Source organism: Schistocerca cancellata, chromosome 2, assembly GCF_023864275.1.
Source record: "Schistocerca cancellata isolate TAMUIC-IGC-003103 chromosome 2, iqSchCanc2.1, whole genome shotgun sequence".
NCBI lineage: Eukaryota > Metazoa > Arthropoda > Insecta > Orthoptera > Acrididae > Schistocerca > Schistocerca cancellata.
Genome location: NC_064627.1, coordinates 100,136,239 through 100,148,712, shown reverse-complemented (window position 1 = coordinate 100,148,712; position 12,474 = coordinate 100,136,239). Strand labels below are relative to the sequence as shown.

The 12,474-nt window shown below is 41.8% G+C and overlaps 1 protein-coding gene across 1 annotated transcript in view; it reads right to left on the bottom strand.

Moving 5' to 3' along the window:
* The window catches only part of LOC126161362 (farnesol dehydrogenase-like), a 129,246-nt gene extending 117,108 nt beyond the window's left edge, over window positions 1-12,138 (bottom strand). The window contains exon 1 of the mRNA XM_049917131.1: window positions 11,971-12,138. Within this exon, the coding sequence (XP_049773088.1) occupies window positions 11,971-12,102 (132 nt within the window). The 5' untranslated portion in view covers window positions 12,103-12,138. The remainder of the gene's footprint in view (window positions 1-11,970) is intronic.
* Between the last annotated feature and the right edge of the window lie 336 nt (window positions 12,139-12,474).

Sequence of the window (12,474 nt, the reverse complement as noted above, 5' to 3'; positions counted from 1 at the left end):
ACCAGATGGTAGAGTTTTGTCAGGACTGGCTCTCTCAAGGCCGTCAGTAGTTCCAATGGAATGTTGTCTACTCCCGGGGCCTTGTTTCGACTCAGGTCTTTCAGTGCTCTGTCAAACTCTTCACGTAGTATCGTATCTCCCATTTCATCTTCATCTACATCCTCTTCCATTTCCATAATATTGTCCTCAAGTACATCGCCCATGTATAGACCCTCTATATACTCCTTCCACCTTTCTGCTTTCCCGTCTTTGCTTAGAACTGGGTTTCCATCTATGCTCTTGATGTTCATACAAGTGGTTCTCTTATCTCCAAAGGTCTCTTTAACTTACCTGTAGGCAGTATCTATCTTACCCCTAGTGAGATAAGCCTCTACATCCTTACATTTGTCCTCTAGCCATCCCTGCTTAGCCATTTTGCACTTCCTGTCGATCTCATTTTTGAGAAGTTTTTATTCCTTTTTGCCCGCTTCATTTACTGCATTTTTATATTTTCTCCTTTCATCAATTAAATTCAATATTTCTTCTGTTACCCAAGGATTTCTACTAGCCCTCGTCTTTTTACCTACATGATCCTCTGCTGCCTTCACTATTTCATCCCTCAAAGCTACCCATTCTTCTTCTGCTGTATTTCTTTCCCCCCATTCCTGTCAATTGTTCCCTTATGCTCTCCCTGAATCTCTGTATAACCTCTGGTTCTTTCAGTTTATCCAGGTCCCATCTCCTTAAATTCCCACCTTTTTGCAGTTTCTTCAGTTTTAATCTACAGGTCATAACCAACAGATTGTGGTCAGAGTCCACATCTGCCCCTGGAAATGTCTTACAATTTAAAACCTGGTTCCTAAATCTCTGTCTTACCATTATATAATCTATCTGATACCTTTTAGTATCTCCAGGGTTCTTCCATGTATACAACCTTCTATCATGATTCTTAAACCAAGTGTTAGCTATGATTAAGTTGTGCTCTGTGCAAAATTCTACCAGACGGCTTCCTCTTTCATTTCTTAGCCCCAATCCATATTATTCACCTACTACGTTTCCTTCTCTCCCTTTTCCTACTCTTAATTCCAGTCACCCATGACTATTAAATTTTCGTCTCCCTTCACTATCTGAATAATTTCTTTTATTTAATGATACATTTCTTCAATTTCTTCATCTGCAGAGCTAGTTGGCATATAAACTTGTACTACTGTAGTAGGCGTGGGCTTCGTATCTATCTTGGCCACAATAATGCTTACCCGCATTCCTATTTTCCTATTCATTATTAAACCTACTCCTGCATTACCCCTATTTGACTTTGTGTTTATAACCCTGTAGTCACCTGACCAGAAGTCTTGTTCCTCCTGCCACCGAACTTCACTAATTCCCACTATATCTAACTTTAACCTATCCATTTCCGTTTTTAAATTTTGTAACCTACCTGCCCGATTAAGGGATCTGACATTCCACCCTCCGATCTGTAGAACGCCAGTTTTCTTTCTCCTGATAACGACATCCTCTTGAGTAGTCCCCGCCCGGAGATCCGAATGGGGGACTACTTTACCTCCGGAATATTTTACCCAAGAAGACGCCATAATCATTTAATCATACAGTAAAGCTGCATGCCCTCGGGAAAAATTACGGCCGTAGTTTCCCCTTGCTTTCAGCCGTTCGCAGTACCAGCACAGCAAGGCCGTTTTGGTTATTGTTACAAGGCCAGATCAGTCAATCATCCAGACTGTTGCCCTTGCAACTACTGAAAAGGCTGCTGCCCCTCTTCAGGAACCACACGTTTGTCTGGCCTCTCAACAGATACCCCTCCGTTGTGGTTGTACCTACGGTACGGCTATCTGTATCGCTGAGGCACGCAAGCCTCCCCACCAACGGCAAGAGAACTATAGAACACTTAAAAAAAGGTATAGAAAATCTACTAGAAAGCCTGATTACGCAATACACTTGCGATTACACACTTAGTGTTTTTCAGTACCGCATTGGTGGAATATTTTTTTTCTACTGCTGTAAAACAGCAGTTACAACTGTAGCACAACATCTATGTTTCTTTATACTCGATGTCTTAAGCAGAGAATGGTTTAAGTCTGCTCCACAAAGTGGTCCTTTCTCTTACGACCTACAAAATTACATTGCTTTTATAATGATTCAGTAATATTGACAAGACAGTTGTAACAACACTAATTCATAATTTAGTAATACCTATATTTGATGATTTTGTGGTTCTGTCTTAATGAAACACTTCTGTATGGATATCATTTAGAACATTTTGACAACTCCCCACAGGGTCAGACTTACACAGTCCATTCTGTAGTTATGCATCAGCGCTTAAAAACCTTGTTCTTTTTAGTGGAGTAAGATGTACACATTTCTTCCAGACGCTAGGTAGCCACACATATCCATTCTGTTAATCAAATCTCACGTTTTATCCGAACCCATAAGTCATCTATGCAAAGCTGTCGCAACAGTCCAGGCTGATAGTCTTTTCAACGTCAGCCAATTCTCCTTTATACGGATTTCTCATATTCCCACTGCCCTTCATTCCAGTTTCTCCCAAGATGCCTCTTGACGTCACAGTATTGCTCCTGTGCACGGGAAATAGTATAATATCTCTAGAATGCATACACTCCCACCCCCTCCACATCCCCTATTAAAATGATGATATGTTACATCATCCTCTTGTCCTCCATGTGACTCATACATTAAGAAACCATGCACCTCATACTTCCAATTCTGATTATAGCCACTGTGTAATGCTTCTTAACATATGACAATACATAGCACTCTATAACATGTATGTTACGGTTCTGTGCAGTGACAGAATCAGATTTTCTTTTTCTCTATGCAATACATCCCAATACAGAATACAGCTGCCCCTATCTTAGAGGAGCGCACATTACACAAAGCACTTGTTTGCAAATGAAATGAAATGCGTATATGCCACTGCTGGCCAGGAGGCCCCATCTGGGGCATTGCATGAGCTAGTCTAATCTCCTGCACATCACACATTGTAACAAAGAAAAAAAAATAGAGTTCGAGTCTTGTTGCAGTCAACGCCACATTGGGCGACTTGCGTGCCAGTGATGAGGATGAAATGGTAATGAGGACAACACAACACCCAGTCCACAAGTGGAGTAACTCTCCAACCCAACTGGAAATCGAACCCGGGCTCGCTGGATGGGAAGAAAGCACGTAATCACTCAGCTAAGCAGCGGACATTTGTTAGCAGATCATATGAGACTGTGTAGCACAAGTCTTAACAACAGTACTCTGCTGGGGATGAATCAATGTTTTTAACCACACGGAAGAATGCATAGCTTGACAGAATAGTGGTATTATATATCAGTTCAATGTTTAAACACTAAAAAGTCATTATTGTTTAACGTATGTCAGGGGGTGTAATCATAGCTATCAGATTAAGAGCAGACCTTAGCGTGATTGATGTAGGCAAAATAAACAAGAAAACAATGAATTTTAACGACAGTGCTTCATTTTCCACAGTAAGTATTAACAATGTGTGAAAAAAACAATGCATTCTAACGACAGTGCTTTATTTTCCCACAATACGTATTAGCAATATATACTATAAGAATCTATATAAACATTTATGTGCATAATAGTATTTCCCACAAAATCTATGTTTTCGTTAAAAATAGTCTGACTAATTGAAACGGGTCTCTGACACACAGCACATGAGGAAAGGAGAGGTCTACATTTAAAGCAAGCAGAAATAAGTCTGCATTGAAGGAATAGTATTCCCATTTCTTCACAGAAACACATTTGATACAGAAAAGCATGGCCGGAAGCTCTCACAGTTACATGGTGTCCAGATGCTGCTTCCAAAAGATTTGATAGAAGCTTAATATTAGCTTCATCCTTTGCAGTTATTTTCCCATATCTGTTCTCACACATATTATCCACAAAATCCTTACCCTTCGAAAGAAGAACAAATGAGCACTTGGAAAACAAAGGAGCATGTTTCACCCTTGATTTGTGCATTTCATCTCAATATTTCAATCATCCACCACAATGGAAACACATGGTTTAAATCTCTGTTACGAATATAAAATAATATTGATTGGCTTAATTTGTCTTGACGCAGCTTACTAGCTAAAACCTAACCACTGATTGATGCCAGCCTCACATCATATGTTTTATATTTTGCATGAGCTAGTCTAATCTCCTGCACATCACACATTGTAACAAAAAAAAAAAAAAATAGAGTTCGACACACCACAGATACATATTCACAGAAAAATTCCCCAACACTCACAAACATACACTGTGTTACAGAGAGATCTGCTCTCAAAGTTCCCTATAAATACTCTGAAGATCCAAGATAGCAACACTTCTGCTCATCTGATCATGATGTCATTTCTGGTCACGCATTGTACATTTGCTTGTACATACAGTACAGTTGTAAACACCAAACGCAGGTACTCTAATTTTTTCTTTGTGTGTGTAGTAGTTTGTTGCAGTAGATCCTCCACACCCTGCCACAGGTCTACTGCTGGTGGATCTACCTTTCGACACTGCCCCAGATGTATTGCAGGTGGATCCATATTCAAAATCTACCCAGATGTAAGGCGTAGTAAATCAACCTTCCCACCCATTTCCTTCCTACCCCGAATCTACCCTGGACTATCAAGGAACACCACGACAAACCAATACACATACATAAAGAAAAATAGTGGAACTACACTATGTGTTTACAACTGTAGTGCATTTACAAACAAATGTAAAATACGTGACCAGAAGTAACATAATGATTATGGGAACAGAAGTGCATCTTGGATCTTTAGAGTACACTATATAAAGGGAACTTTGAAAGCAAATCTCTCTGTAACATAGTGGATGTCAGAGGGTGTTGGGGAGGGGGGGGCATATCAGTGAAAGTACATCTGTGGTAGGTCGACCTATTTTTATACTCGTAATCTACACAGAAACCAAATACTCTTACAACATCTTCTGAATCAGCATCATCGTGCTGTTCAAAGTGTGATGTGTAGGACAAGACGTTAGCTCACCGTAAGTGTAGAACATCTGTTGTGAGGGTGGCACTCTTAGATAGCTGGTCTTTAGCTATTAAGCAATGTCAAGGCAAACTAAGTGAACTTGGATTATTTTATATTAGTAACAGAGATGAAACTCTATGTTTGCATTGTGCCATTTTGGTAGAAGGTTGAAATATTGGGAAGAAACTCACAAAGCATGGGTTCAACGCATTGTGGGGTTTTCCAGACGCTTGTTTGTATTTCTTGCAAAGGGTAAGGAGTTTGTGGATAGTATCTGTCAAAACAGCGTTGCAAAAATTAATGCATAGGGCGTAGTTAATATTAATCCTCTGTCAAATCTTCTGAAAAAAGCATCAGAACTTCATGTGGCTTCCAGAGCTCCCAACAATGCTTGCCTATGTAAAATCTGCTTTCAGAAGAAGTAGGAGTCCTATTCCGTCCAAGCAGACATATTGCTGCTAGCGTTAAAGGTAGACCTCTCCTTTCCTCGTGTATCGTTTATCAGAGGCCTATTTCAGCTACAGTCAAGAGTATTTTAACGAAAACATCGACTGTTTAGGAAATACTATAAACATGGCTGATAATTAGCCACTCTATGAAATTTTTACTCATTAGTTCAGTGGTAAAAAACAGTCTTTTACTCCAACACTGTTTCATGGCTTATAGTTGTTGTTTGTGCTTAGTGTGTGCTATTTGTGAGATTTCGATCATTTGGTATTTAGTAGAGGTAGATGGTAATTATAGTTGGTCGACAGCATTCATGAGATGTTGGTAGAGCTGCAGTTTCAGTATGTGAGAATTACACAAATGTCATGTCACACATTTCATATGTACAGTTGTTGACGCTTAACAAATGAGATAATAAACACGAGGATTGCTACCTGTAATTGACTAAGGACAGTTACACCCTCCCAAAGGGATCAAAAAGACAAGATTAAATTAATTACTGCATGTACAGGGACACTTAACCGGTCATTCTACCTGCACCCCATGCTTTATTGGAAGGGAAGAAACCCTATTATGTGGTTTCATGCTAACTACCCTCTGCCATTAACTCCACATTGGTTATGTAGATATTGGATATTAATCTTTGGTGATAATTAGACGTGTTAGTAAAAAATTCTAACACTACATTCTTAAATATTCACTATATTCTCACAGATGTGGAAAACAATTAACAATAATTTACCCTACAATACTCTGGATTCCCTAGTGGAATCGTTAAATGCAAACAACTGTCATAGTAATAATAACTTCTGCATGACACTGTATCAGGTGGTATAGTTTCGACTTCAGCAAACGATACTCCTAACAATAAGTGCTTCGAAATTGCAGTACACTCAGCTGCATTCATTTACTGTTCAGTATCTATGAGTGCTTCCTGTCATTGTCTGCTGCTGTGAGTATAAACAAAAATGGGAAGTGATGGTGAATTTGGAGAAAACCAAAACAGTTCACGGTCGCGCACGTCGGATAAAAGACATCTAAAGAGAAGTGAAATCTGTAAAAACCGAACGTCCGGTGCATAAATTGCAAAAATTTCGAGAAAAATGGCAAAATATGCCAGAGTTCTGTAGTGATCCGAACAGGGCGCGATGAAGATACTGTAATACAAGTATGGTTTCCGAGGTTCAAAAAATTAAAAGCCAATTTTGTCATGTCTCCCAGACCCACTACAAAAGGAGCAATCACCGAATAAAGTGTGGAATATATTAAATAATGAATCTGAAGACTTCAAAGAAACAAAGCCATTTCGCCTTCTCAGTACTGAGTTAACTTCATTAAAATTCTAATCGCGAAAGAGTTTCTTCTAAGTTATGTAAAGCATTAAAGCTCATAAACTGGTTAATAAAATTTGTTCATCCTTTTTAGGTGACATTAAATTTCAGGTAAACCTCGTGACAACCAGAATCAGAAACCGGCTCCAAACCAATTCGTTGAAGGAAGGCTTCTTGCTGTAGAATGTGTTAAAGAGAGTCCAGGAAACAATGGCACAATTATAACTTTTCAACCAACACATAAAATGTACTAGAAAATGACTCCAGTTACTCTGTATAAAACGATAGTGGTAGAAGTGGAGTTCCAATTTGAATCATAGGTGCAAAATCTTGCTGATATTTTTATTCTGTTTCTCTCGCAAATAAAACATTTTTCATAACGTGTGAGAATTTTTACATTTTTACTAAAATACGAGAATTTTTTGAGATTGGTACGAGAATCAAGCACTCTGGATTTCACAGTCCTGCGCAAGGAGGCCACCCTAGGTGTTTTTGAGGATGTTTAACCTTTTGTGCCAGGATGTGCGCCTACCCAATGCAGCAGCGGAAGCAGGCATCAACTTGGCGGGAAATATCACGAAACACGTCCAGACCATTGTAACATACTGCAAAAGTTTACGGGCCCGATCCCAGATTCAACTCACAGGGATATTTAAATAGTATAATAGGTGACCAAAAAGTTTCCGTTTGAGGGCGATGCAGCAGCGTATATGCAAGGCAGCGCGACGTCGATGCGGGTATATAATCACCGACATGTAGGCAAAGGACTAGTGTGGCATTCCTGTCTTTCTGAAGTGCGTGTTATAAATGCGGAAGCGTGAACTACGGCGACGTTATTACCCAATGTGTCCAAACAGTACCAGCGTGTGTTAATTTTCTTGGCTGCCGAAGAACAAGCTTTTGTAAACCCTTGTCGCCAGTTTTGTAAAGGTCTCGTCGCTACTGCTGTGGAGGCCTAGTTATCACTGTTGTTACGGTTGGTCGAGTTTGTAAGATCGTGAAACGGCTTCTGGTGTAGGAGACCGCCAAGACAATTTCTCCCTGCCACTATTACACAGCTACGCCCCAGGGTCAGGTAACAGGATAGGAGAACGAAGGTTCTACAACACTCCAACAAATTAGTAACAAAGTCACACAAATGAGTTTACTTATATGTTTGACTCGTCGAATAATGAAGTCTGCAACACTGCGTGTCATATAAAACAAAAAAAGGTCCTAATGGCTAAGGGCAAATAATCGTAGGTTAACTTCACAGTACACAGCAAATGCAATTTACATCAACTGTCTGTTCACTTCTAAGAGTTTACTAAATGACGTTCCCTGACTAAGCCAGCACTCGACGATGTTCTATAACCAAGAGGGCGAGAACTGCTCTTCTATCTTCCGAGTAGGCTTCTGTCCATTGTCGTCCGGTCATTGGTGGACTGTACTTGGCCGAGGAGAAGTCGATATCTTTATGCTCAGCGTCGCCCATGTTGCTGGTGGAACTCGCGCAAGTGGCGAGTCTCTCTGGCACTGGCACCAATTCGGATCTTTGCGCCTGTGGTGGGTTTGCCCTGGCTGTCTCTTGTTCGGACGAGACAGCACAAACACTGGTAGACATAGATCGGGGCAGCTTGGTCACAGTGCGATTCATCTCCTTCGTTACTTGCTGGCAACACAGATGCCACTACACCTGTGTGCTTACAGACGAATGGAACACTGAGGCTTTTGCTATCAAAACGACGCCGAATCCGTGTGAACGAACTACATGTGGCCCAAAAAGAAGCTGGCGAGAAGCGTACGTGCACTTTCTCCTTTATTATACGAATAACCGGAGAAATTTTACGCTTATGTGATATGAGAAGAGAGAAACATTCAATTACATACAGAAGATAATGAGACAGAAATGCAAGAATTCAATAAATTACTCCCCTCATCTTCTCATAAATTCAGCAATACATAAGTCAATTAATCTTCAGTGAATGTCATCCAGTATACGTATGAGAGCACCCCGTCTTCAGGCCACAAGTGGCCCATCGGGACCAGTCGACCACTGTGTCATCCTCAGCGAAGGATGCGGATAGGAGGGGTGTGTGGTCAGCACACTGCTCTCCCAGTCGTTACAATGGTTTTCTTTGACCGGAGCCGCTATGTTGTGTACATAGTTCCGTGTAGTCAGCGCGTGCACAACTTTCCCACTAGAGCGCGCCCTGCTAAGCACAACAGCGCAGGCGCAGCGCTCGTCCATCTCCGCACTACAAGATGGCGCTGTCTTAGAGACGGACCAAATTCTGCTTCTGCCGATCCGCGTATTAATATGTAACGCAGCCAATGAAATTGCTGCTAACGTAGAACCTTTTATCCTTGCGGATCACACTCGCGCAGTGATACATAAATGCGCGAGTTATTATAACGAGTGTACAGACCTCCGATTAGTCAGTCTGCATTTGTCTGCATTAGTCTGCGTTTGTCTGTACCAGTCTATAGTCAAGATTCAGTCTGCGCCTAATAAGATTATCATATTCCTGTACATACCCATGAAGATAAATGTATAGACACTTTGTCAAGTATCAGAGATGTGTGAGAATAAGATTAACGTACCAAGTCCACAGGAACTTCAGATTGTCAATTGTAAACACCATCCAGAATCAAGTTATGTAATATCTATGATTTTTATTATTTTAATAAATGTGTGTGAAAATTAATCAAGTTCTGTTTAAAGTTGGTCACCGTCAATCTACTACTACTCTAAGCGTGCAAGTGGCATTTCTATCGTCTGACCTAACGGCAGAAGATAAACACGCCACGATAAGACCATGAGACATATTGCTGACACTCGCCTACTTTGTTAGAGCGACAAGTCAAATAATCTGATGGTGTGTGTACCGAAGGTCTTACAGTACGCACACCACACGCTACTATTCGATCGAGTAGCTCCTCAGTTGGCAAAAAATGGTTCAAATGGCTCTGAGCACTATGGGACTAGAACTTCTCAGTTGGTACCACGAGGCTGAGTGCACCCCGAAAAATGGCAACAGCGCATGGCGGCCCGGATGGTCACCCACCCAAGTGACGGCTACACCCGACAGCGCTTAACTTCGGTGCTCTGACGGGAACCGGTGTATCCACTGGGGTAAGGCCATTGCCATAAGTGTGAAAGACAAATCATAAATTTTGGTATATAATGTACCCTCAACACCTAAAGCACTGAAAAGTGGAAAGAGATACACCACATTTGCAAACCGCCTCATACAACAGTAAGGCCAGCATACTGGTAGAGAAACAGCGGTAAGCAATAATAATAGTTCCAAGACAGCTAACGCCCGTCCACCGCAATCCAGAACAGATTAATCACCGTTGCTTCACGCACCAAAGTTGACATACGCCAGGTTTGTTTCTTGACGTATAACTTTTGGCGCTATGATCTGGGCCAGATGTCACCAAACTAGGTCCATAGGCTGTGTCCGCCCCGCGACGCCAGTTCATCCGGCCCGCCAACGGGGCTGAAATTTGCTTGATAAAACATATGGAACACGAAACGTTGTGATACAATTTAAGTTTCGTATTTAGAATATTAGGAAATCTTCACACTTTCAGAGACCTCCTGCTTGCTAGGTGCCTCAAATCTACTATTTTCAATGATCGGGGCTCAGTAGGAAGTTTTGTAAAACTGGGTTCACTTTTCATACACTGCATTACATATCAGCAAAACTCTGTGGCAAAGACTTCGATATTTCTTACTTACTGAAAACCAGTCTTTTCTGCGTTGAATGTCATACGGGGACATGCGCTGAATCATCGTCACTTCCACGCTTTTCTTGAAAAAAGTGATTTTGAATTTTGTGACTTGCCTAATCACACAGCAGTGAGGTGGATCGACTGCTGTAGAGTACTGTTTCGGAAACAGATGTTTTTCTCATTGAAAAAGGTACAGTTGACCCACAGTTGTCATATTCTACGTCGCTGTCAAAATTGTCATTTTTGGTCGACATCACAACCCACCCGAATGAACTGAACTATAAATTTCAGGGAGAGGATAACCTCGTCTGTAATCTGTGCTGGACCATCGAAGGATTTCGGAGAAAGCCATCATTGTGTGTAGTGCAAATGGACAGAGAAAACGTTTGTCGTCTTCACTGTTTAAAAGCGTTTTGCGTTACAGTCGCCGGAGACGTCAACGTGTACTTTCAGAAAAAGATGACATGAAGAAGGATGTTTTTCGAGAAATTTTCAAGACAGAAGTTAGAGTAACATTCTTCAACGTTTTTTGATGCTTAGTATCCGAGATTCGGATATCTGCACACTATTTCTTATGTAAGAGTGAGTACTTTTTGGCTACCATCGCCTTCTTTAAAAACCTTTTTTTTTTTTTTTTTTTTTTTTGCATTGCGTGCTACTCAACCATAATTAACACTGAATGCTGAACTGAGTTTTTCATCTTCTTTCCCAGAGCTTTCGTTTTCACTCTCGCTTTGGCTCGCAAATACTGTACAGAATGATGACGCGGCAGGTGATCGTCGTTTTGTCAGTTATACGACCCGCTGTGACGAAGTTTGATGACCTCTGGTCAAGGCCAAAAATTCCGATACAGATTTTGCCTGTGTTGCAGATGACATGCTGCACTAAACATAATCAGAGGCTGAAATGGCTACACACACACACACACACACACACACACACAACACGTATAATGTAATATAAGGTAACATTCAATTAATTATTGTTTTAAGTAGTCCGAAACTTGTGGTTTCCAATAAAGAAGCGATTTCAGCCCATAGATTCCGATACGTAGCCTTATGATGACCTATTTCTCATCCACAGAATGCCACAAAGTCCTGCTTCCTTGTAACAAACTTAAAATTTCTCACAAACCATGTTTTGCATGTGGTATGTCGCCCGATTTGACCGAAAAAAAACCATCTGATCTGAATTCCACCGACCATCGTCCGAAGCCTGTACATTTTTCGAACTGAGATCGGCTGCACCGATACCGCAACGTACTTATTTGGAAACACCGGCCATCTTCGGCTGACGTCAGTTGTCGGCGGAAATCCCCGATGTCGGTGGCAACGTGAGCTGAGCCTACAAGTATTTGGGAAGCCTAAAGCTACAAGACGCTTTGTAAAGCGTGACAACCGACAGCAGTGCGCGATAGGCAGGAATACGGGAATAGCTTTATTGTTGTTAGCAGCTGCTGCGCAGCGGCTTACCTTGATTCTGTCGACCCTCCTAGCGAGTCCGACCACGGTGATTCCCCGGCGCAACAGTGCCTGCACTATGGCGGCGCCGATGCCCGAGCTGGCGCCAGTAACTAGGGCAACGCGACCGGCGTAACGCTCCATGTCTCTGCCACAGCATCAACTGCTCTGCTCATCAAGCGAGGCGTGCCTACCCGTCTCTCCCTCCCCACCGCTTCCTAACTGGCCTTGGCTTGCTCCGCGCTGCTGCTGCTGCTGCCGACATAGTGCGAATCGACGCTTCGCGTGATGTCATGTTATGTAACGGAGAGCCGAGAGAAACTCTTCAACCTTGTCGGTTTACGGTGGCTTACACACTAAACGTCGATAACGCTAGTCAGCGTTGTGTCACGTCAGACATTATAAGCGGGAAAGTAGTGAAGGTGAGTCACCTTTAACTGGTCATAATAAACTGGTGCGGCAAAGCAGAGCCGGCCGCTGTGGCCGAGCAGTTCTAGGCGCTTCAGTCTGGAACCG